The following is a 27312-nucleotide window of genomic DNA, read 5'->3' on the forward strand; positions in this document are numbered from 1 at the left end:
AGCCCTGCACTCACACCACAGCCTGTTTAACATGGAACAAGCACAGATCTGAAGCGCACTAGAGAATGCTCAAGACGCTTGATGTGAGGCAAAGAGAAGTGGAGGCGTTTGGATGAAAATGAAGCAATGCAAGAGGGAGCAAGAACAGGGCAGAGACCAAAGCAAACAAAAGGAGAGAGGGCTGTTTTTTTGGTGGGCGGGGCTGGAGGGGAAAACATGCTGGTTCAAGAGTGTGGGACAGCGGTGTCTACTGTTTGAAAGCATGTCATTCAAGAAACAGGCTTCCCAGGTGGCACTAGTAATAAAGAACCCACCTGCCAATGCAGGTAGACATAAGAGACCTGGGTTCAATCCCTGGCTTGGGAAGATCCCCTGGAGAAGGGAATGGCTGCCCACTCCAGTATCCTTGCCTGCAGAATCCATGGACAGAGGAGCCTGGTGGGGTACAGTCCATGGGGTCGCAAAGAGTCGGACATGACTGAGCGTGACATGACACATTCATGAAACACTTGGACAGAAATGGAGACCCAGGTCTCAGAGCCCTAGCATGGCTATTGCATCTCCATTTGTTAATTAAAAGAAAAAGGTTTAACAAGGACGAGGGGCTCTTTGTCATGTAGGGCCTTTTCCTTTGACTAGAGTTTCCGTCTTTTACTGTAGTCTTGGCTGATTTCTAGTAACGTAGGACTCTGATCCACAACACTGCTCACAAATGTATTAGAATAATCGTATTTTTTCAAGTGTTTATTATTTTGGTTGTGCTAGGTCTTCGTTGCTTTGCCCGAACTTTCTGCAGCGAGCTTAGTTGCAGCGAGCGGGGGCTACTCTCTAGTTGCGGTACATGGGCTTCTCATTGGGGTGGCTTCTCTTGTTGCAGAGCACAGGCTCTAGGCCCGTGGGCTTCAGTAGTTGTTACTCACAGGCTCAGTTGCTCCATAGCATGTGGAATCTTCCCAAATCAGGGATCGAACCTGTGCCTGATGCATTGGCAGGTGGATTCTTAGCCACTGCGCCACCAGAGAAGTCCTGTATTTTTTCCCTTTGGCTGCACCGAGTCTTTGTTGTGGCACACAGGCTTCTCTTGTTGCGGCTCACTGCCTTAGTTGCCCTACAGCATATGGGATCTGAGGTTCCCCAACCAGGGACAGAACTCGAGTCCCCTGCATTGGAAGGCGGATTTACCAGGGAAGTCCCAGCATGAGACATCTTACTCGGAATTGCTCTTCACTGAGCAGAGGGTGCAGGAGCAGCTTGTCATAGAAAAGGTGACCTTGGCCATCTCCCGTTCTCTCTCTTTCCCAGAACCAGTCTTTTCTCATCAAGCGGCTGTGCTCCACTCTGCACCCTGTCTTCTGCCTTGCTCTCTCCTGTCTTCCTCCCAGCTACCTGGCTTCCAACTGTGCCACTTCCTTAAATTGAGAATGCTTGGCAATGGCTCCTGCTCTTCTGGAGTTTTGCCCAGACTAATATAAGAAGGAGCCAACACTTTTCTCCTAGCCCGTCCTGCATTCTGAAGAGTCTCATGATTGCACTCCTTTTCTTTCAGGACAAGTTCCTCTTGGTCACATTTGACTGCTCTCTGATGGTCGTTGAGCCCTCACCGGGTGCTGCTCATCAACTGGAATCCTTTAGCTATGTTCAATCATCCCAATAGCTGATGTGGGTGTTGTTGCCCTTGTATTCTGGAGCTAGGAGACAAATGGGAGGAGTGGAAGGCTATGACCTAATCCGGGTTGCACAGTGGGAGGGAGAGCCAGCTCCAGAAGTTCATACACTTAATTGCCGTGTGAAGATGTGGAGGCAAAATGATAAGTCGTGAGTATGTGCTGAGCCGTGAGAACAGAGCACGCCTGGCACCCAGAGTGTCGTCACAGCTCAGAGCTCTGCTCTTACTTACCCGCAAAGCCTTTCAGGGGTTGCCCTGCTGGCATGTGCATATGTATGTGTGAAAGTGAAGTCACTCAGTTGTGTTTGACTCTTTGTGACCCCATGGACTGTACCCTACCAGGCTCCTCTGTCCATGGTATTTTCCAGGCAATAGTACTGGAGTGGATTGCCATTTCCTTCTCCAGGGGATCTTCCCAAACCAGGGATTGAACCCTGGTCTCCCACATTGTAGACAGACACTTTACCGTCTGAGCCACCAGGGAAGTCCCTATATGTATGTGTGCATACATATAAATAGATGATGTGTTTATGTTTACACACACATTTACTTCATTTTGGGCTTCCCTGGTGGCTCAGACGGTAGAGAATCTGCCTGCAGTGCAGGAGACCTGGGTCCGATCCCTGGTTTGGGAAGATCCCCTGGAGGAGGGCATGGCTGCCCACTCCAGTGTTCTTGCCTGGAGAATCCCTGGAGCCCCTGGCAGGCTTCAGTCCATGGGGTCACAAAGAGTCAAACACGACTGAGTGACTAACACTCGCTTTCGTACTCTATTTCAGTTTTAGCTCCATAAAGTTCCAAACTAATTAATTTTAGTTCCAAAATTAAAAGGAAGGGTACATCTACATCCTGTCCCCACATATACATAGCCTCACCCATCATCAACAGCCCCCACCACAGTGGTACCTGTGTTAAAATTTATGAACCTACATTGACACATCATTATCACCCAGAGTCCACGGTTTACGTAACAGTTCCCTCTTGGTGTTGCCCAGTCTGTGTGTTTGGACAAAAGGATAATGGCATGTATCCACCATTATGGGATCACACACAGTACTTTCACTGCCCTAAAAATCACCCGTGCTCTGTCCATTCATCTCTCCTTCTCCACTAATCCCTGAAAACCACTGGTCTTTTTGCTGTTTCCATAGTTTTGCCTTTTCCAGAGTGCCGTATAGTTGGAATCATAGAGAGGCCTAGAGCCTTTTCAGACTGGCTTCCTCACTTAGTAATAGGCATTCAGGTTTCCTCTGCATCTTTTTATGGCCTGTCTCATATTTTGTAGCTAAAGGATTTAATGAAAATGTACCCCCTGACCTTTAGAAGTGCAACTTAGGACTTGTAGACTGTGTTTTTATTTCATTCATTTGCTAGCTTTTCCATCTTAAGTCCATGCCCTAAGCCAAGGTGGGTATTAAAAAATAGGCATGTTCTCCCAGCCGCCTCTGATTATCTGAGTATGCTCTACATCAGACTTTTAAGAAACTATTCGTGTTTCTCTGCATGGAGTTTTAATCACTTCAGCTTTGGCCTGAAGGTTCAAAACTAAATCCCTTATAATCAAGGCACTTTTTTTCCCAATGAAAACCACAGCTTGAGCAGCTGCTCCTGTTATTGTCTCTCCTTTGTGGTCCCACTGGTGTGTGGGAGTTGACTGTCGGGCTGTGGAAAAGGGAGCAAATGAGAATCCAAGAAAGGGGTCATGTTTCAGCAGAGGAAGGATGGTGGAATGTTAAAATCCTTGAGTGTGCTCCTTGCCCTCCCCACACTTTGGACATGCAGTTTGGCTCTCTTTTTCCTTTTTAAATACTTCCATAAGGCGTGGAAGAGAAGCACATATCGTATGAACCAGAGTACTGAGAATTCCTAGACCTCAACTCTGAGTCCACACAGAGTGCCTTCATTTTTGCCTGGAGTTGTAAAATGACAACATAGCTTGAAAGTCTGTCTGGATGTCATGTACGTCCATATTTTTTTTGTCCATCTGTATCAGTGGGGTCTTCCTTTTCCTTTGTCTGCTTGAAATTGCTTATCATCTGTGGGTAATTTTTTTTTCTTGCATCAATTTCTATATCTCATTTTCTTTTTCAGATTTGTTGCCATATCTCCTTTACACCTAATTTTCTCTTCCCTGCTTCCCATTTTCTCTAACCTTTGTTTTCCCATTCAGTTTTTGGTACTATATGATTTTCAGTTCTACAAATAAAGCTCAAAGTTTTACTTTTGCTGTTCATAAGTTTTTCATCTAGATAAATAGATCATTTTCTCTTTCTCTAAAAAGATCCTACCTCGAATCAAACTGTTTTTTTACTTATCAGAACCTTGTGTTTTGTTTTTTTTGTTGTTTTTGTTTTGTTAATGTGGGCTTTTGATCCCTAATAGCAGCAGCTGCTTCATCCTAGCAACTAGTTCCAGTGTAAGATATTTTTTTAATGGCTTTATTGAAGTGTCATATATATGTGTATATACATATATATGTATATATATTTCATAAAACTCATCCATTATAAACATACAGGTCATTGATTTTTTTTAATTTTTCTGCAGCAGCTTTATGGAGGTATAATTCATATACCAGTGCCAGAGATTAAAAAGAGTAGCTAGGTTCTGTTCCAACCGAATGGGTGAATTATCGGTAACACCATGTACTTTTCATGCTCCAGTCACCCTAAGTTACCCTGATATGAAGATAGGTTTTATCCTGTAACAATTTCCAGGGTCATATGGGAATTAAAGGAAACCAACTAAGTAGCCCTCCACACTGTAAATAGTGAATGACCCTTCTTCCTACTAACTTGGGGGAATTTTTTCCAGTAACTTACAAGGCACAGTCACTTCCTCTCCCTGTTGACCTCATCCTGAGGAGGGTGGTATCGGTGGTTTGGGGCAGCAGCATAATCAAGGTGGGCTTGGGGTGAGAATGCATGAGTGATGATCTTGGACTTGCTGTTGACTTGCTGTGACCAAAGGTGATTCTCCGATAATCCCTGCCCGCCGCCGCAGACTGTTGAGTGAGGTGATATGTGCACCTGAACACCTTTTGAGTCAACGCAGCCTGGCTGTGGAGTCACCCCGACCGGGCTCCCGTCCAGAGGTTCAGGCTCCTTTTTCTTTCCTATTTTGTGTTCCCACATTCTGTGGGGTCTTTTTCTTAAGAAGCTGTTCGTTGAGCACGGGAACGTGCTTTTCTCTTCTCGTGCTTTGTCAGTGCTGGCGTTTAACAAGTTCAGGCCTTCGGAGTCAGGCAGGTCTTATCATCATTCATTACCATCTTTAGGTTGAAATGTGTGGGACTGAGGCCAAAAGTAGTGGGAGCTTCCGGTATGTCCAGGCTGAAGACTGTCAGTGGTATAGGTCTTAACTGAGCTTGCCCGTAACGCTTAGGCTAAAAGCTGCAAACAGAGACCTCCCACTTAGAGTCATCCTTTCAGTTTTAGGGAGAGGGAAGAACCTCAAGAGCCTAGACTTCCCACCTAATTTTCCCGAGTATTTCCTGACTGATATCTGCCCACTCACGTACAGCATCACATCCACCAGTATCGTGTTAAGCCGTTGTTCAAACCACAGTCACTCCCTCCTCTCTCTTAGAAACCCAGAGTAGTCTTGGGGTTAGAGGAGATTTTTTTTATTTGAGTGAGCCATTAAATTAATAATTAGATGTGTTTACATTTTTAAAAAATCCAGATTTCTTACATCTGGAAATCATCAGGTGCTCAGGCTATGAGGTTGCCATCTCCACCTTTTTATTAATTTTAGCAATTTGCAACTTCTCTGGCTATGTAAATCCTGGATTTTGAGAGTCTGAAGTATATGTGTGTGTGTGTATGCATGTTAAGTCACTTCAGTTGTGTCCGACTCTTTGTGACCCCGTGGACTGTAGCCCATCAGGCTCCTGTGTCCATGGGATTCTCCAGGCAAGACTACTGGCATGGCTTGCCACTCTCTTCTCCAGGGAATCTTCCCGACCCAGGAATCGAACCCACATCTCCTGTGTCTCCTACATTGGCAGGTGGATTCTTTATCACTAGTGCCACCTGGGAAGCCCATATATATATATATACACACACACACACACACACACACACACACACACATATATGTATAATATATATAATATATATATTATATATACATATATAATATATATAATTATATATAATATATATACGCATATATAATATATATGTATATGTATACATTATATATATAATGTATATGTGTGTGTGTGTGTGTGTGTGTGTGTGTGTGTATATATATATATATATTTTTTTTTTTCCCCCCTGTTCTGAACATCCACTCTTCAAAGCAAGAATTTGTTAAATTTCTAGTATGGACTCAAACTGAGCTGTCAAAGAAGACAACATGAATCCTGCTATCAGAGTACTTATGGTCTAATTAAGAGAACAATACACAAATAAGTGAAATAAGTAGAGAATAGTTAAACATTAACCTCTGGTGATAACTATGAACAAAGATCAGCATGAGCTGAGGTTGTGAGGGAGAGCTTCATGGATGACATTGGACTTTTTAAATTCATTCCCTCTCTCAGCTGTTATTAAGTACCTACTGTGTGAATTGTGCAATATTGGACCCCAAGAATAACAAGGTAATTGACACATCCTATGCTTTCTTTAGAGAGTTTTTACTGTTTCGTTTACAAAGACATGTAAAAAAATAATGATAAAGTGTACATGTTTGGGTGTATTGGATAAAAATCTATAGATAGATGCTTGAATATAATAGGTGCTTGGATAAAAATCTATAAGTAGATAATGGGAGCACAAGAGTGTGGTCAGTTATCTACTTGAGATAAGATGTTTTATAGAGGAGGCGATAAGTGAATTGGTTTTGGATGAGTTGTTGTTCTTATTGTTCAGTCTCTCAGTTGTGTCTGATTCTTTGTGACCCCATGGACTGCAGCACACCAGGCTTCCCTGTCCTTCACTATCTCCCAGAGCTTGCTCAAGCTCATGTCCATTGAGCTGGTGATGCCGTCCAACCATCTCATCCCCTGGCACCCCCTTCTCCTCCTGCCCTCAGTCTTTGGATGAGTAGCATGGCCAAACCTGGAAACGGAGGAAAGGCATTCCTGACCTGGAGTTCAGTTAAAGAGGTGTCATTCACTGTACATGGATCTACATGGTCTTTTAGCATGATGAGAGGAAAGTGAAGGCCAGATCTTAGAGGGCCTGTATATTCTCTGTAAAGTTAAATTGTACAGGAGGTGGAGGGTCACCAGAGTCTTTAAATCAGAGGGTAGGAGGGCACTCCCTACCCCCCGACCCCGGCAATCCTTTCTTCTCTGCCTCCACCCTCCTGCACACCAGAGGCTGGCCGGTAGGGCTAAATCTGTAGACTCTCGTGCCCTTTGATTTCCAGCTAAGTTTAGCCATTGGATAGACAGCCCCAGCAGAAGATGGGGTGGGGGTGTGGTCAAGGGAGGAGGCTGGTCAAGGTCTTTATGTTCTCCAACTTCATGCCTCCCTTGAAGGATGGCCTGGGAAGAGCTGCATCTCCCCTTCTCAGGGCAACCTGTTGACATAACCTTCTCCTTCCTGTTAACTCGTCCCTCCCTCGGCCCCACAGGTCTGTGGTGGTGACTCTTCTCTGATGCTATTCCTAGCTTATCACTGTGCTTCTGCTGCAGCCCACCCACACCATCATTAGTGGTCCTGCCGTAAATAATTCCTCTGCAAATTATCCTCATTTAAAATATGATTCGATTTTAATTTTAAGCAGTCATGGAAAGAATTGTTTCCTGGAATGGAAGTCAAGGGGCAAAGCAATCAATGGGTAAAACTGGCCAAAGCCAGATGATGTGGTTGGAATATGCAGCGGTAGTAGGGATGGAGAGGAAGTGATGCCTGCAGGAAAGGGGATGGAGTTGAATTGACACCAGTTGAATGAGAGAGTTCAGGAAAATGAATGAGTCAAGGATGACCACCCAGGGTTCTGACTTGGGTGGCTGCTTAATTCAAAAAACAAAAAGATGAGTTGCCTGTATCAATTTTGAGAGAGATCTTTTTGGGAGAACTACTGGGAGATAGGAACTAGGTGTTGGGTAGCTCAGTATGGAATTCAGGAGAGATCTGACTGGCGGGAAGGTTGGTGTACTGTCAGCTTATGCATGGTCCTTGAAGCCAAAGTGATGGGTGAGCTTCCCCCAGGAGAGCCAAGAGACTGGGAGAAGGAAGGCAGTCATGCACAGAACTTACAAAGACACAAAAAGGACCCAGATTTCTGCACAGACTGAGAAGAGAACAAGGGCACAAGCCAAGGGGAGAGAAGGAATATTGGTTGCCCAAGTGGTGGAGGAAATATTTGCAGAAGCTGAATGGAGTCAGGTCAGGGAGGGACGAGAAAGCTAAGACAGAGCAGCCTGGGCTGGGTGGTTAGAAATTAAAGAGCTATTACAGGTTTGTATATTTATTCTACAAATGTGTATTGAACACTTAGGTTCTTGAGTGAAATGAAATCCATTAAGGTTGTGTTTCAAGACGAGTAAAGTGAAAAGGCAGAGATGGAAACAGCCTTAAAATCTGAAGCAGTAATACCATTATGAAGCAATAAGAATCAAAACCAGAGTAGTCCCAGTGCATGCTGAGGACAAATAGATTTCAAGGAAAGAAAGGGCAAGACACAGGCGAGAATGAATGTAGAAGCAGTAAGGTGAAGATGAACTGGTGATTCTCACCAGTACATGTTAGGAAGCATGTCATTTTTATGATAAATTGAGCCCTGGAAAACTTCTGATCATTCTGAAGAAGCAAATGACCAACTAGATGCAATGAAAAGTATAATTTTTCCCATTTTCAACAAATAAGAAAATAATTTGCGTAGTGTGAAATAGTTTGGCTGGCTAGAACATGTGTCCCAGAATGAATCAGAGTTTTGAATCCAGTTAAGTTCAGGGATGGACTTTCAGAATTGAAAGCAATGGTCTGACCACTTGTTTCATGGAGATTGAGAAACAAATAGAAATACCCACAGATGGTTGATGATGAAATTCATAATTTTTTGGTTGATGATTTCTTTCTGTTCATTGACTTTAATTCCTATTGTTTGTTGGTTGCAAGTTTGGAACTTTTGTGCTGAGATTTGTTCTTTACCTTTCTTTTTATCCCAATTCCACTTCCAACCCCCAACCCTGGCCCCGAAAAAAAATTGTAATTTAAGAACTAACTAGAAGTAATATTAGGAATCAGAGTGTAGAATAAGATACGTAATTTGTATGAAATACTACATTATGTATTGTATAGTATTTCACATTTGTATTTTCCTTTTTATTTTTTTTAAGATTTATTTATTTATTTATGGCTGTGTTGGGTCTTCGTTGCTGTGAGAGGGCTTTCTCTGGTTATGGCGAGCAGGGCTACTCTATTTGTGGTGTGTGGGTTTCTTATTGTGATAATTTCTCCTGTTTTAGAGCGTGGATTCTAGGCACTTGGGCTTCAGTAGTTGTGGCGCATGGACTTAGCTGTCCTGGACCGGGGATTAAACCCACATCCTCTGCGTTGGCAGGCAGACTCTTTACTGCTGAGCCACCAGGGAAGTCCTTGGGTTTTTATTTTTTTAATTATGCTTAAGCATATTAGAAATTTCAAAACTTGGTAGTAGGAAGCTGAACAGAATATGAAATATGAATTACCTTATTATCAAATACTTATATCTACCTTAAAATAAGGAAAAGACAATTCAAATCTCAAGGTACTATTTTGCACCTATCAGATTGGCACTCATAATAGGAAGTGAGGAAACCATTGGTGGGAGTATAAGTGGGCACATGCTCTGTGAAGTTTAGTTTGGCAATATCTATCAAAAATAAAAACGCACTTACCCTCTGGCCCAGCAGTTTCCATGCGCAGGCATTTTCCTGCCAATGTACTTGCATTCAGCACACAAAGCTTTTGGTACAAAGTTGGAAAGTTTGAATGCCTGTCAACAGGGGACTTGTTTAATTAGTTATGGTATTTGCACAGAGTAGAATATTGTGTACCTCTTAAAAAGAAGAAGACAGATTTTTATGGAATGATAGAAGAACTATATGAAATCCTACCATTTGTTTAGGTAAGAGAGGTCTTATGTGCACAAGTGGACTGTATCAGATACCATCTCTGGACGAATGTACGGGATGCAAAGAGATCTGAGGATCAGATTGGGAAGGAGACATTTTACCCTAAACCCTTACATACAATTTGAACTTTTTGGCAATTATATATATTAAGTAAATCATAAAAACTCTTCACATTACTCAAGAAAAGGGACTCTAGGTCGTTCACCAACACCAACAGTACTAGTGAAAGGTTTAGGTAAATGAGTTTTCATACGTTGTTGGTAGAAGTGAACGTTTATAGATGCTTTTTAGAAGGCAGTCTGTTGGTTGCTGCAGTTCAGAATAACTGATAAGATACATCTCTTTTTACCTGGCAGTCCTTTTCCATTTCGGTCCTATAGAAAATCCAACCTGTTTGCATGCATGGAGTTAAAAATACAAAAGCACTTTTAAGTTAAATCTTGAGTGTAAGTGTAGACTCCTGCCCATGTTTATTTGTTGTTGTTCAGGCACTAAGTTGCCTCTGACTCTTTGCGACCCCATGAACTGCAGCATGCCTGTCCTTCACCATCTCCCAGAGTTTGTTCAAACTTATGTCCATTGAGTCAGTGATGCCATCCAGCCATCTCATTCTTTGTCATCACCTTCTCCTCCTGCCCTCAATCTTTCCCAGCATGGGGGTCTTTTCAGATAAGTCAGCTCTTTGTATCAGGTGGCCAAAGTATTGGAGTTTCAGCTTCAAGATCAGTCCTTCCAGTGAACACTCAGGACTGATCTCCTCTAGGGTGGACTGGTTGGATCTCCTTGCAGTCCAAGGGACTCTCAAGAGCCTTCTGCAACACCACAATTCAAAAGCATCAATTCTTTGGCGCTCACCCTTCTTTATGGTCCAACTCTCACATCCATACATGACTACTGGGAAAAGGGTAGTTTTGACTATGTGTTTATTTATTTCTTGAAAAATGGCAGCTGGTTTGTTGCTTCTGTCACTTGAGAATCCTCATTTCTTCACATCTGGAAATGACCCAGTGGTTTTAGAGATCCAGTTATTTGAACCATTTAGAGTGTATTTCACTCACACAACTGATTTGAAACCACCTAACTTCATGTTGGTGGGCTGTCTCTGAAAGAGGTAAGAGAAGAAAAGAATTCCTTCCTTCCTTCATTCGTAAGCCCTACTTGATGCCCCATGTGGTATAATACCAGGTACCACGGCAAATCACACATCCCTTGTAATTGCGTTTTCAACTTTCTGGAACTTTTTTTTTTTTTTTTTTTTGGCCATGCCAGTCAGCTTGTGGGTTCTTAGTTCCCTGAGCAGGAATCAAACCTGCCCCTCCTGCATTGGGAGCTCAGAGTCTTAACCGCTGGACCACCAGGGAAGTCTCTGGGACTCTTAACCACTTTTGTTCATCTGAGCCATTCTTAGCTCATTGTTGCTTTGGTGTTCTGGTGCCGTTTTTGTTGCTTTCTTTTCTGTTTAATCATTTGTGCTGATTTCTGTGACCTTTTCCAAGCTGGGAGGGGGCGGGTGGCAGGGGGGAACTGGGTGGCTGTCGCCATTGACTTGAGTTATGGCCCCACAGATGGATAATAACGGCCCTGGCTCTCGCTTGCTTTGCTTTTCTTTACACACATGAAGCTGGCCACTGTGCTGACGGGCAGGTGAGCAGTAAACCAGAGTGGTGACAGGTTGCCTACAGGCAGTGCTCCTCACCAGCTGTGATGGGAGCGGGGAGGCTCGAGTCGCGGCGAGCCCCATCTTCGGGGCACAGAACTCACTTCTCATTGCCCACTGCCCACAACTTTCCAGCTAGTAGCGAACAGGACAGAACTGAATTTGACCACCTCTTCCTCTCCTTGTTCTCTACACATCCCAGTGTTGTTGCTCTCTCGTTAATTTAGCAAAATTTGTTTCCATTTTTCATCTCTGACAAGTGACCTTTTCCTTCTAAGTAACAGAGTCCTATAGTTTGTTCAGCATCATATAGGAGCTCGAAACATAGACGCCTCAGGTAGGAGTTTGGGCCTCTTGGCTGTGCTTTTCTTTTTTTTAAAGCTATATCAGGTCTTAAATTAGTTGCAGCACACAGAATCTTTTTAGCTGTGGCATGTGGGATCTAGTTCCCCAATCAGGGATCAAACCCTGACCGCCTGCATTGAGAACTTGGAATCTTAGCCCCTGGACCACCAGAGAAGTCCTTTAGCTGTGTGTTTAATGCATCATCTCTGTTGAAGTAAATCGCAGTGATTATCTTGAGGGATATACACCAAAAGACATATTTTCTGAATGACAGTTATCGTCAGCATATTAATTAATGTAGTTTTAGAAGCAACTCATGAAAGCAGATCAATAATTCTATCAGCCTTTGCTTTCTACATTATTATCTTCAGTTTCTGTAAATTGTAACCTATGAGCGTGCCGTTGGATTCATTCCTGGGAGTTTCGGGGTCCTGCAGACAGAACAGCTCTCTCAGTGGAGACCTTTTTTTTTTTTTTTTTTTTTAATGAAATTAACAAAACTGCTGAAAGACAATGCAGTTTCCTGCCTCTCTGGGAACAGGGTTTTGACAGTAACATCTCAGAACAGATGTTTCGGCAATCTCCAAATGTTTTTATTTGGTGGCACAAAGACTCTGTTATTCATGAAATGGTCTGTTAAAAAATTAGTTCCTCCGTGTGGGGGTTGTGGGAATATGTGTTACATAAATTGATTTCACATTTTGGCAGGGCACTGGTTCTTAACTCTTTAGACTGGCTCCAAGATTTGACTCTGACAAGTTCTGCCTTCCAGGCTGCAGCAGTGGGAGGAGCTAGAACAGCTCAGCGTCTTTTTCAGAGCACTTCAAGTTGACTCATCCGAGAGTGTCAGACTCTTTTATAGGAGAACAGAAGCTAAGTCAGTAGAGTGCTTAGAAATTTGGTCTCTTAAAATACAGTGAGAGGATGTGGGCATGTTCGCTTTTCATTTGCGTTATTCCCTAATATAATCTACAGCTGCGGATTACAATCTGCATCTTACAATTCTGGGTTCTGGAATCATATTTAAAGGGAAAACTTCTATTCTTATGTTGCACATGGGTCTGGTTCAAGTGGTAAAAAATCCTCCTGAGATGCAGGAGGTGCAGGAGACCCTGGGTTCCACCCCAGGGTCGGGAAGATCCCCTGGAAGAGGAAATGGCAACCCACTCTAGAATTCTTGCCCGGAAAAATCCCATGGACAGAGGAGCCTGGCAGGCTACAGTCTATGGGGTCGCAAAGAGTCAGAGAACACATAAGATCTTTACCTTACTAGAGACCTCAGTGTAACTACTTAGAGAAGTATTGGAATGTAAAGGCTGGTCATTTCTAAATATCTTGTTTTCTGGCCACACTTTCTGGGTCTTTGCTGTCCTCCCAGCAGGACAGAGGTCAGCAAACCGTGTGGCCTCAGGGTCAGATCTGACCTACTGCCTGTTTTTGTAAAGTTTGATTAGAACACAGCTGCTGTAATTCGTTTACAAATTGTCTGAGGCTGCTTTTGAGATACTTTGCCAGAGTTGAAATAGTTGAAGCAGACGCCATTTAGCCCACAAAAACTAAATTATTTACAGAACGAGTTTGCCAGCCCCTGCAATAGGAAGCTGCATATATACCGTGACCTGGTATTTAAAACATTACATCAAAACATTTGATATATTTAGATCTTAAAGGTATTTGTGGCGTGTAAGAGGTATAAAATAATTATTTGGTTTTAGACCATTAATCATATGACAGGAAAATGTTTAAAATAAAAATACATGTACACACAGAAACATATAAACTAAAATCTTGCAGGACAATATAAATAAACTATATGGAAAAGAGGAGACAGAGGTTAACGGGTGGTATTAGATATTCAGTAAACAGTTAAAAGAAATGAATGAAAGGAACTGATTTTTCTGATGTGCAGTGTGTTCAGATGTGAAAACATTTGGTCACATTTAGCTGCCACTTTGTTCTTATTCTTTCATCTGTGTGTACATCACTCTCAGCATAGTTTCTTGTCAGTGCTCCCATGCGGTTGAGATCTTCCTATCCGTCTAACTGAGACGACAAACACAGGTGAGACTAGAAGGTTAGAATGTATGCAGCTTTACTGTTGACCCCACAGCCATGCCAGACATAATTATTCATTTGATCCATATACCAAAACTGATTTGAGCCTGCTGATAGTAAAAGATCTCAATTCAGTTCAGTCGCTCAGTCGTGTCGGACTCTTTGCGACCACATGAATCGCAGCTCGCCAGGCTTCCCTGTCTATCACCAACTCCCAGAGTTTACTCAGACTCACGTCCACCGAGTCAGTGATGCCATCCAGCCATCTCATCCTCTGTCGTCCCCTTCTCCTCCTGCCCCCAATCCCTCCCAGCATCAGGGTCTTTTCTAATGAGTCAGTTCTCTGCATGAGGTGGCCAAAGTATTGGAGTTTCAGCTTCAACATCAGTCCCTCCAATGAACACCCAGGACTGATCTCCTTTAGGATGGACTGGTTGGATCTCCTTGCAGTCCAGGGGACTCTCAAGTCTTCCCCAACATTACAGTTCAAAAGCATCAGTTCTTCGGCACTCAGCTTTCTTTATAGTCCAGCTCTCACATCCATACATGACTACTGGAAAAACCATGGCTTTGACTAGACAGACCTTTGTTGGCCAAGTAATGTCTCTGCTTTTTAATATGCTGTCTAGGGAGGCCTGGCGTGCTGCAGTTCATGGGGTTGCAAATAGTCGGACACAACTGAGTGACTGAACTGAACTGAGGTTGGTCATAACTTTTCTTCCAAGAAGCAAATGTCTTTTAATTTCATGGCTGCAGTCACCATCTGCAGTGAGTTTGGAGCCCCCCCAAAATAAAGTCTATCACTGTTTCCATTGTTTCCCCATCTATTTCCCATGAAGTGATGGGACCAGATGCCATGATCTTCGTTTTCTGAATGTTGAGCTTTAAGCCAACTTTTTTGCTCTCCTGTTTCACTTTCATCAAGAGGCTTTTTAGTTCCTCTTCACTTTCTGCCATAAGGGTGGTGTCATCTGCATATCTGAGGTTATTGATATCTCTCCCAGCAATCTTGATTCCACCTTGTGCTTCTTCCAGTCCAGCATTTCTCATGATGTACTCTGCATATAAGTTAAATAAGCAGGGTGACAATATACAGCCTTGATGTACTCCTTTTCCTATTTGGAACCAGTCTGTTGTTCCATGTCCAGTTCTAACTGTTGCTTCCTGACCTGCATATAGGTTTCTCAAGAGGCAGGTCGGGTGGTCTGGTATTCCCATCTCTTTCAAAATTTTCCACAGTTTATTGTGATCCACACAGTCAAAGACTTTGGCATAGTTAATAAAGCAGAAATAGATGTTTTTCTGGAACTCTCCTGCTTTTTGATGATCCAACGGATGTTGGCAATTTGATCTCTGGTTCCTCTGCCTTTTCTAAAACCAGCTTGAACATCTGAAAGTTCATGGTTCACATACTGTTGAAGCCTGGCTTGGAAAATTTTGAGCATTACTTTGCTAGCATGTGAGATGAGTGCAATTGTGTGGTAGTTTGAGCATTTTTTGGCATTGCCTTTCTTTGGGTATGGAATGAAGACTGACCTTTTCCAGTCCTGTGGCCACTGCTGAGTTTTCCACATTTGCTGGCATATTGAGTGCAGCACTTTCACAGCATCATCTTGGACTTGAAATAGCTCAGCTGGGATTCTATCACCTCTACTAGCTTTGTTCATAGTGATGCTTCCTAAGGCCCACTTGACTTCACATTCCAGGATGTCTGGCTCTAGGTGAGTGATCACACCATCGTGATGATCTGGGTTGTGAAGATCTTTTTTGTATAGTTCTGTGTATTCTTGCCACCTGTTCTTAATATCTTCTGCTTCTGTAAGGTCCATACCATTTGTGTCCTTTATTGTGCCCATCTTTGCATGAAATGTTCCCTTGGTATCTCTAATTTTCTTGAAGAGATCTCTAGTCTTTCCCATTCTTTTGTTTTCCTCTATTTCTTTGCATTGATCACTGAGGAAGGCTTTCTTATCTCTCCTTGCTATTCTTTGAAATTCTGCATTCAAATGGGTATATCTTTCCTTTTCTCCTTGGCCTTTCTCTTCTCTTCTTTTCACAGCTATTTGACAACCATTTTGCCTTTTCACATTTCTTTTTCTTGGTGATGGTCTTGATCACTGCCTCCTGTACAGTGTCACAAACCTCCATCCATAGTTCTTCAGGCACTCTGTCTATCAGATCTAATCCCTTGAATCTATTTGTCACTTTCACTGTATAATCATAAGGGATTTGATTTAGGTCACACCTAAAAGATCTCAGACATGAAAAAAATAACTAAGGAATGCCTGAAGAACAAGCACCAGATTGAAAGAGAAGAGAAATGTATGCAGCTTTACTGTTGACACCGCAGCCATACCAGACAGAATTATTCATTTGGTCCATATACCAAAGCATATTTGAGCCTGCTGATAGTAGAAGATCTCAAACACAAGAAAAAAATAGAGTGCCTGAAGAACAAGTGCCCAAATTGAAAGAGAAGAGAAATGTGTGCAGCTTTGTTCTTGACACCACAGCCATACCAGACAGAATTATTCATTTGGTCCATATACCAAAGCATATTTGAGCCTGCTGATAGTAAAAGATCTCAGACATAAGAAAAAATAGTTAAAGAATACCTGAAGAACAAGCGCCCAAATTGAACGAGAAGAGAAATGGTGATAGAGATAGGCTATCTGTCTAAGGGGTTAGAGATGGTTTGTATCAAGAAACCCAGGCTCTCTTATCCGAACCAAATTATCAGTGATCATGACAAACAGGACAAGAAAAAGAAAATATAAGAATTCTGAAGCTCTTATGTCACGAGAGGGAACATCCTGTTTTGTCAGAAGGTACTCCCCACGGCAGGATCTTTTTTTAAGGATGTGAACAGTGTCTGCAGCCACTTTTATAAGCAAACACAGACTTTCCATGGACACAGCAACCACTGGTCACACAGGCTCTTGAGCACTTGTAATGAGGCTAGTGTGAACAGAGGTGTGCCACAAGGGTAAACCAAACACAGGATTTAAAAGACAATGTGAAAAAATTGTATTCGTGAAAATTCTAACTCACTGATGACTACTTTTGTCCCCTTATTTAACACATCTGGATGCTGAAAGATTGCTTCATCCTGAAAGATAATTTCAGTAGCTTGTCTGATCTGTTCTTTGGTAGGATTGATTCCTGAAAAATATCCTTTGAGGCTCTGTACATTATTCAGATTTGAATGATTTTTAAGTACACCGTTGCTTGCTTTCTTTGTTGAGTGACAACATTCATCTGTGGTTTAGAAGCAAACCTTGTATACGGTAATGTAGTTCACCTTTTATTTACAGCTTGGAAAATCTGCAGTTACTTCTGCATTGCTCTCTTGTCTGCCAGTTCCAGGACTACAGTAATTTTCTTTTATTTAGCAAACATTTATTAAGTACCTATTGCATGCAAGGCATTGTGCTTCCCTGAATTTAGACATGTTGGATTTGGTGCTAATGGGACTTCAAGTATAACCATCCAGGGGCCTTAGATGCCTTTAGAAGTGAAAGGAAATGTAGACTGAATCTGCATAGCCGTTTGCTCAAGAAAAATTGAGATGTTTAACTTCACTGATCTTTAAAGAGATGCAGATTAATAAAAGGAAGAGATGCTTTCTAATATGCATGGAAGTGTCTAATTGAAAAAATACTCAGAACAAGATTGTGCTCCAACTAGGAGGCACATAGCCTGTTGGTAGAAATATAAATTGGTTTAGGTTTTTTTGGGGAAAAAAAAAAATTTAGCCATGAATGGTAAACAAGAAATTGTGTTACTCTTTAATAATCTCACTCCAGAAGATTTATCCCCAAAACGTGAACCAAAAGACAAAATCCCTGTGCGTCTTGAGAAGAGAGAAGGGAACCGAGAGTCACTAAATGGCTACTTACACTGAACACTTTGCATCATCTCCGTTAATCCCCGCAGCTGCCCTGTGAAGTGTCCCCACTTTACAGGCAAGGAAGCAAGGCTCAGACGGATTTAGTGATTTGCCAGTATCATAAAACATGTACATGGCAGAGCCCACTTACATTAGGCACCTGCCTAACTCAGACTAACCATAGGAGAACAGAAAAACAGATAAACCCATTATTAAACTCTGTGCAAACATTGTGTCATCATGTGGGGAAAAGGAGAAAAAATTACAAAGGAACAAGAATATAAAACTGTAGATAAACCATGGATACTAAAAGTTTGTACGCAGACTAGAGTAGTGAGAAAGGAAAAGTTTAGTTGGTTATAGTGGCAGAATTTAAGAGAGTAGTATTAAGATTGCCACGGTCTTTCTGAATTTTGAAAGATTGCTTTTATGAAAAAGATATGCTCATTTTGTATTTTTGAATGTGTTATTCATTGCTCTACATCCTTCTAGAAGGTACTCGAGCTGTTGTGTCTGGGTGCATCCTCTGTCATCACCGACTACCCTTTAACTCTTGAAAATGCTTCTATCAAGGTCCATCACCAGCAAAATCCCTACATCCTTAAACCCTTCTCTGACATTACTTGCATCTTGTTAAAACCCAAACCTGCATATACCCTGAAAACACTCCTTTCATGAAGCCCTCTGAGGTGGTAGCTCTGTTTTGTTTTTGTGTTTTTGATTCAAGTGCCTCCAGGAGAAGAAGGGGAGTGATGTCAAGTGTTGCATGCAAAACTGTGAAATGAGACTGAGAACTGTTGGATTTAGCAGCTTGTGTTTAATTGGGGGTTTTGATATGAGCAGTGGAATTGTTGGGGCAAAGCACCTGAATCGCCTGGCTTCTAGGATGTACGGCTTCTGGATTTTCCTTATTCCCCTGCATTCCTGCATTCCTCAGTCTGCACTTAAGCCCATGTTCGTCATCATTAAATGTCATGACTGAAAATATCATCCATGTGCTGATGGCACCCAGCATTATCATCTCCAACCAGACCTTTCTCTTGACTGCCACACTTATGTTGTCCATCTAAAGAGCTTTCAGGGTATCTCCATTTCTATGTCTAATAAGGGCTTCCCTGGTGGCTCAGTGGTAAAGAGTCTGCATGCCAATGCCGGAGACACCGATTTGATCCCTGGGTTGGGCAGATCCCCTGGAGAAGGAAATGGCAACCCACTCCAGTATTCTTGCCTGGGAAATCCCATGGACGGAGGAGCCTGGTGGGCTGCACTCCATGGGGTTGCAAAGAGTCAGACACGACTAAAGAAAGAAAGTGAAGTAGCTCAGTCGTGTCTGACTCTTTGTGACCCCATGGACTGTAGCCCACCAGGCTCCTCCCTCCATGGGATTCTCCAGGCAAGAATACTGGAGTGGGTTGCCATTTCCTTCTCCAGGGGATCTTCCCGACCCAGGGATCGAACCCGGATCTCCTGCATTGCAGGCAGATGCTTTAACCTCTGAGCCACCAGGGAAGCCCCAAGACAGGACTAAGCCTGAGTCCAAACTTAACTCCTGGCCTTACTTCCTCATCCTACCCCTCCAGACCTGCCCATCTCAGTCAATGGCATTTCCATTCCTTTTCCACTCAGGCCAGATTCCTGACATTCTCTTACCTCTTCCAGACACCTGCCGTCTCATGCCTGCATGATGGCGGGGCCTCTAACTGGTGTCTCTGCCTCTACCCCTGGCTCCTTCGCAGTGTGTCCTGAACAAGCAACCGGAACGATTCTTCTGTAATCATCATTGCTTTTCCATGCACACCCCCAGGTGGCTCCCCATCCTAATCAGATGAAGAACCACAGTCCTGCAAAGCTGTGGACCCTCAAAACCACCTGTTATTTCTCTGATTTTCTTTCTCTTCCTTCTTGGCTTTTACTCACCCCAGTCCAGCCTCACTGGTAGCATACCACACACACACCAGCCCATCTGCCTGACAGTCTCTGTGGAGACTGTTGCCTATGTTGAGAATTCTAAGAACTCTCCACCCAGCTCCATCAAAGTCGCTTTCTCACACATGCCTGCTCTGGACAGCGGGTACTCTCCAACCCCCTCACCCTATTTTTAATGGCACTTCTCACCTTCTGATGGGCTTGGCTGATGGCTCAGCTGGTAAAGAATCCACCTGCAGTCCAGGACACACGGGTTTAGTCCCTAGGTTGGGAAGATCCCCTGGAGAAGGAAATGGCAACCCACTCCTGTGTTCTTGCCTGCAGAATCCCATGGACAAAGGAGCCTGGTGGGCTACCATCCATGGGGTTGCAGTCAGAAACAAGTCAGCACATAAACTCATTACTCACCTTCTAACATATTTTTTACTCCATTGATTTATTGTATGTATCTTCTGTCTCCCGCTACAATGTAAAGCTTCAAGAGGACATGTTTATCTGGTCTCTTAATTGATTTTATCTCCAGCATCTAAAATAATACCTCCACCTAATAGATGCTGTGTTAAAAAATATGTTGAGAATATGAATGGTCAGTATGAAAGTGTCCCTGTTTCTACCTGATGACCCATGGATGCATGCAGAGAACTCTGCCTCATAAGAGTTTTTAATTCCTTTTCCAGTTTCTCAAGTGTTATTAACAGCCTTCGGAAAAGGACCACTGAGAAACACGGTGTCACGGGCTTGATTGTATATGGTCTTTTATTCTAAGCTGACAGCAGCTCCTCTAGAATGTAGCAGTGAGTGTCACAAATGCTAAAAATGTACAAGCAGCAGAGTAGATCCTTGACATTTTTAGGAATGTGTTCAAAGTTCTTCAAAAATCACCCAAACTACGGCTACCGTGATAGTATGTCTGCACTCATGACTCTCACAGATGCTGGTAAAAAGGAAGCCACCTGCTGCTGCAGATGCCAAGTGCCCTACTCACTGGAAGGGTCTCCCCCAACACCAGCCCCTTCGGGCTCAGGCCGTGTACCGCAGCCACATCACAAATTATAGGAGCTTCTGAGCCCCCAGTATCGCCCATGTATTCTTGAAACCAAGGACATTGGTGAAAGCTAAGGGGCCACAGATTATTTTATTCCACCTGCACATTTTAAAAACACTAATTTAAAAAAATCAGTTCCCCCAGGCCAGTCAACCTTGGTTTTAGAATATAATGTGGGGGGGCATCATTACAACTAAATAACAGCAGGACCACTATCACAAGCCACATGTGCAACCATTTATAACACACTGAGTTTTCACATCATGTTTATACTCTAAGCAAGCATTCATCCAATTTGATATTGATCTTCTGGGAATAAACCCTGAATGTAAGCAAAAAAATAAAGAAACTACACATTTGCTTTCATTTGTAAGCTAATTTTTAAATATATATCCTAGTTCAGAGAAAACCTTCTGCCACAGTGGCTTTCTGTTTTTAATGTAGTGCTTAGAAGCCTCTGACGGAGAAGAGTGGGAGTAAGGGGAGGGGATGCTGTTGCCATGGTGACAGCTGTCCAGCGTAAGCATCTCACAGCTCTTCCGTTTATCATGTATTTTAGGGCAATTCAAGCTGTTGGAACAAGATCGAGATATAAAGGAGCCAGTGCAATATTTCAACAGCGTGGAGGAGGTGGCCAAAGCATTTCCTGAACGCGTGTACGTCATGGAGGAAATAACATTCAACGTGAAGGTAGCGCTAAAGAACCAAATATTTGTCACTACTAACCTCCTTTGGCTTTTAGGTCTTCGTGTACACAGTTAAGTGCTCATCTGTGCATCTTCCTATGGAGGTTCCATCTTCCTCGTGGGTTGGTGTCAATGGCTAAAACTGGTCTTACAAGAACTGTGCTGTAGCTGAGCTGACCACCCAACCTGCTCCCCCCTCTCCATTATTACACTTAGTTGGCATTATCTTTGGCTAGAATAACTGTTAAGGCAGATCAAAAGTGGTTTTGGGGTTTTTTTCTCTCTCTCTTCTTTAAAATTCTGGAGTTTATTCCCTAATATGTAACCATTTTTTGGGCCAGATTCTTTTTTTTTTTTTTTTCCCATCTCCCTTATTTTTTATTTATTTTTTTACCTTACAATATTGTATTGGTTTTGCCATACATCTTGTGTGAGGCTAGATGCTCTGCTTGTGAGAGCAAGTAAAAGGCACTGGGTAAATCTAATACCACAGACTCACTTAAGAGAGAAACTTCAGAGTGTGCCTTGACATGAGCGTATAGTCTTCGTGGACTGTCCAGGTCAGTCTGCAGAGGAAAAGTTGAGGTCTCGAATGTTGCCCAGTAGGTGCTTGCTTTTCTTTCATTTTCTCTTGGCCACGCTGGGTCTTCACTGCTTGCCGTGGGCTTTCTCTGGTTGCGGTGCGCGGGCTCCTCACTGCGGGGCTTTCTCTTGGTGTGGAGCACAAGCTCTAGGGCTCGAGGGCGTCAGTAGTTGCGGCTATGAACTCAGTAGCCGTGATGCACGGGCTTCCTTGCTCTTCAGCATATGGAATCTTCCCAGACCAGGGATCAAACCTGTGTCCCCTGCACTGGCAGGCAGACTCCTAACCAGCTGGACCACCAGGGAAGTTCCCCAATAGGTACTATTAATCCTTGTTTATCAGAGAGCAGCTGAATAGTGTTTACTGTGCTGCATTGGATTTACACTCTATTTATTTATTTGGCCATGTAGCATGTGGGATCTTAGTTCCCTGACCAGGGATCAAACCTGTGACTCCTGCATTGGAAGCATGGAGTCTTCACCACTCTACTGCCAGGGAAGTCCCCAGTTTCGCATTCTTAAAGGGACGGTTCCATCCTCTCCTACACAGCAAGCTAGCTCCGTGAGAAAACCTGCTATTGAAGAAAGACTAACCAGAGAAGCAATGCCACCAACCGGGTGCAACTTCATTGCCCGCCAACCCTTTGCATTTTGTTCAGCAACATCCACAATTACACTGACGTTTTCGATAGTGTTCACATTGAAAGGATTTTCTCTTTAACCTCATTTCAGCAGGAAGTCCAACTCAGTCAGGGTTTTCTCTGAAAATTTCAAAGTCTTAGGAGCAGATTCTGGTTTCTTGGAAATCCACTCTATTAGAAAAACAGCCCACGTGGTGTCTTGGTCCAAGGATGCAAGTGTCTTTGCGGATGGGTCACCCCACCTACACTCCCAGAAAAGGCGGCAGATACCCAAAACAGCTTTCTTAGTGCAAAAGTCAGCCCATTTAATCGGCTAGGCTAAATCATACTTTGTCCCAGTGCTAAAACACAGCGCCATAATCTACTTCCTTTAGCTTTATTATTAAAATGGGTGAGATTTTGTGTTTTGTAAAGTCTTTTACTAACCGAAGTATGCTTATGTTCAGAGTATTTATAATTTTTAACTCCTTCAGTGGCTCAGGCTTGTATTCATTTACAGTTGAAGATTGTGAGAACGTGTTCATTTTTAAACTCTCTGAGATTCATTGGCTGTAAGTTAATCAAATCCTGTTTCATTAGTATCTTGATTTAAATCTCTTCTTAAAATTTATTTAGAATTAACTAAAAGAAAGAAAATTTTGTTTAGGAAGGAAAGTTAATGCTGTAAAACTCTCTTCTGAAACATTTCATTTTGCTTGTAAATGATGAGAAATCAGACATAATTTTTTTTTTTTTTTTACAATTTTCACGTATTAAAATCTAATTCAGTCTTTGGTGGCATATTGTTTACATGAAAGATCTGTTAAAAATACCTCTAAATGCTGTTTGTTTGTGAATTTCTATTGGACCAGCAATGAATGAAAAAATAATACTGAAACCAGTACATTTTGATAGGGTTTTTTCCCCCGCAGAATACCATGATCGGCTATATTGATTAAAATGTATGTAATAGAGATATCATTTAAAAGTTTAGCACAGTGGTGTGAATGTACTTAACACTGCTAACTCGTATACTTAAAAATGGTTAAGATGGTAAATTTCATGTTATGTATATTTTACCACAGTTTTTAAAAAGCAAGAAGGCAGTGGAATTCCTGCTGAAATGAGGCTAAACAGAAAATCCTTTCAATCTGAGTACTCTCTAAAATGTGTCAGGATAATTGTGGATGTTACAAATAAGTGTATGGAGTAATAGTTTATAGCATCTGTAGAGCTGGTTGAATTGAGGTTGAGTTCTATGCTATGCATGCATGAATATTTTAATACCTCTGGTCCATCACTGATAAAGTTTTAAGATGCCTTCACATCCAGCCTGCACTAATCATTAAGACAGCTTTCAATTCTCTTCAAGGAAGAGCCAATGAAGGAACCTCAAGAAATTTACGTAAAAAAATACAAGTCTGTGTGCTCAGTGAGTAAAGACGCACATAAATAAACAAACCAAGGAGATTTGTGGGAAAGATTTCTGGAAACTCCCTGCATTTTAAAAGAAAATGTTGGATGCCATGGTCTTCTTTAAAACTTGATTATAAATGTGCATGTATCAATATGCAGAGCTTAATGTCGAGAGCTCACCGGGGACAAGGAAGTGCTATGCTTTGTTGTTACATCCCCTGGAGGAGGAGAGAATAAAGGAAAAACAGTACAACCTATTCATAAATATAACTGTTACAAATATTGTTGAATATTATATAACATGAAATATGATATAGATATTATCTAGGAAGCAGTTTTTTGAAGGATAGGAGGATTCACAATTCCTTGAAAAATTTATCCTCTTCTTTATGCTTCAGATCAGTGTAAATTAGACCAAGAGAAATGACTTACAGTTAAGAACTGGCAGCTAACTGGCATCATCATAGTCAAAAGGCACAGTTATTTCTTGAAATAAAGAAATATATATGTATGCACATTTATTCATATATATTTACAAGTGCAAATTGAAGCATGAAAAGAATACAGAGTAAAACAGAAGTCTTGAAAGAACAAGAACTAGTTTTGTTATTTTCAAGACTATAGCAAAAATTTACCTAAAATTCAATGGATCATATTAGCACTATTTGAATGGGCATGGCAACCCACTCCAGTATTCTTCCCTGGAGAGTCCCCATGGACAGAGGAGCCTGGTGGGCTACAGTCCATGAGGTTGCAAAGAGTTGGACATGACTGAGCAACGAAGCACACACATTAGTACTGTTTACACATTTATTTCAAAATAAGATATTCCTTTTATCTTGAGCTAAAGAAAATACGTCTTTAAAAGATGACTTGATATTTAAAAATTATCTACCTGATTGCCCCATCGTTGGATGAACTGCATGAAATGAGTTAATATATATTAAATATTTAATTAGTTAAGCAGCAGATATATTTTGAGCACTAACTACATGACCAGCCTCATTATAGGCCCTGGGAGTAAATATCAAATATATAAATCCCTGCCTGCTTGGAAATTACATTCTGCTGGGGATATAGAATGTAAATAAGCAAATACAGATAACTATTATGTTGGCCCAAAAGTTCGTTTGGGTTTTTCTGTAAGATGATACAGAAAACCCACATGAACTTTTGGGCCAACCCAATACCTCCAAATAAAGAGAGAAAGATAGTAGATATACAGGTCTGGAGCTTGGGGTATAATATATATTGAGGGCTTACCAGCTTCTTGATGGCATTTGAAGCCATGGGGCTGAGTTCACCTACATCTCAACTGAGGGTGACCCACCCCACCCCCTCCCAGGGACAGTTGACAGTGTTTGGGTACAATTTTGATTGTCACAGCTTGGGGAAGGGAGAGGGACTACTGGTATCTAGTAACGGAGGACAAGGATACTGATAAATACCCTCCAGTGTCACAGGACAGGCCCCCAAACAAAGCATTATCGAGCAAAACCATCTAGAGCGCCAAGGTTGAGAACCCCTAACCTAGAGACTAGATGAAGAGTAGAGATGTGAGAAACAAGCCCTGGAGCTCTGCAGCCCTGGGGTGTAGAGGAGACAGAAAGGAGTAATAGATAGTAGACAGTAGAGCATGTGAGACCCCGGGAGCCAAAGGACGGGGTCCAGAGAAGAATGGGCACTTGTGGCCGAAGCCTAGCGATTAAATTAGATAAGGACTGGGAACTAACCATTAAATTTAGTAAAATGGGAGCCTTTGGAGGCTTTGAGAGGAAGGAAATAATAAGCAGCTCAGAGACCCAGAAAGCAATTAACCAGGGAAGCGTAGTAGGATGGTCCCAGGGTTCTATCAAAATAAATTTCAAGTGAAATTACTTAGCACCAGCTTCTTTTCCTTCCAGCCATCTTCAGTGGATAAATTGGGTTTAGTCTGAGTCGGGCTTTACCAAGTAGAATAACAGAGATCAGCAAAGAAGGCACAGATGAAGTGCCCAGGAGTGGCAGGTAGCAATGAGCCATGAGCTGTTCACTGGGTAAGGAAGTATGAATACGATAAATGAGATCTTGGAGATCCAGATGAAGTTAAGAGACTTCCAATGTGGCTTAAGAAAGCGAGGTGCAGACTAGGAGCAGCAATAGAATGTAGACTTCTTGGGATTAAATTTGAGGCAGTAACATAGGACATGACAGGAGTAGCTGTCTCTTCAGATCTAAATATGCCTGTTTTGAGTGGGCAGCCAAGGTGGGGGGAACAGAAAATGGCAGATGAGTAGGTCAAGAAAATGAAAGAATATGTTGGCAGGTACCATTCTAAAGGAGATCAGTCCTGGGTGTTCTTTGGAAGGAATGATGCTAAAGCTGACACTTCAATACTTTGGCCACCACATGCAAAGAGTTGACTCACTGGGAAAGACTCTCATGCTGGGAGGGATTGGGGGCAGGAGGAGAAGGGGACGACAGAGGAGGAGATGGCTGGATGGCATCACCGACTCAATGGACATGAGTTTGAGTGAACTCTGGGAGTTGGTGATGGACAGGGAGGCCTGGCGTGCTGCAATTCACGGGGTCACAACTGAGCAACTGAACTGAACTGAACCTCTTGCTGATCATTTTGTCTGTTTCCTCCAGTCCCTCCTAAGCTAATGGCATTCAGTGTTTTTAGAACAGCAGTCATCTGCCTCATTCGCCACTTTTTCTCTCTATTAATAACATCCAGCTTTTGGTTTCCATGGTGAGAATCTTGTTTTTGTTTACCCATTTTCCTGCCTACTTGTTTTTAACTGTGATAGGCATTTTTTAAATTACCTCTTTCAGTTTTTTCATCAACTGTCTCTATTCTCATGTTTACTTTCAAAGTCAGAAGATGTCTTATCTCTGAATTGGTCATTCCAAACCGAAGCCTCATTCCTCTATGCTTTAATAAGAAACATAGCTGTGCCAACAGTTTTCAGTCCTACTTCTCTCTTTAAACAAGGTGTCATGATCTAAAGGGCACATCAGACCAGGTAGTGTAGCTCAGGCTCTGGATTCAGAATTGAGGTCCAGACACTGACTGTGACCACGGGCAGGTCATAGGACCCTAGTGCCATCACCTGCAAAATAGGCAAAATACGGGAGATACCAAGGGAACATTTCATGCAAAGATGGACACAATAAAGGAGAGACAGTGTGGACCTAACAGAAACAGAAGACGTTAAGAAGAAGTGGCAAGAATACATAGAAAAACTACACAAAAAAGATCTTCATGACCCAGATAACTGCAATGGTGTGATCACTCACCTAGAGCCAGACATCCTGGAGTGCGAAGTCAAGTGGACCTTAGGAAGCGTCACTGCAAACAAGGTTAGT

At 42.4% G+C, this 27312-nt stretch overlaps 1 protein-coding gene across 2 annotated transcripts in view; it reads left to right on the top strand.

Annotated features, from left to right (window-relative positions):
• GAREM1 (GRB2 associated regulator of MAPK1 subtype 1) overlaps window positions 1-27312 on the top strand; it is a 232954-nt gene that overhangs the window by 159878 nt on the left and 45764 nt on the right. For both annotated transcript variants that reach the window (XM_052660476.1, XM_052660477.1), the window contains exon 3: window positions 21217-21347. In XM_052660476.1, coding sequence (XP_052516436.1) covers window positions 21217-21347 — 131 coding nt within the window. The remainder of the gene's footprint in view (window positions 1-21216; window positions 21348-27312) is intronic.

Source organism: Budorcas taxicolor, chromosome 22, assembly GCF_023091745.1.
Source record: "Budorcas taxicolor isolate Tak-1 chromosome 22, Takin1.1, whole genome shotgun sequence".
Lineage (NCBI taxonomy): Eukaryota > Metazoa > Chordata > Mammalia > Artiodactyla > Bovidae > Budorcas > Budorcas taxicolor.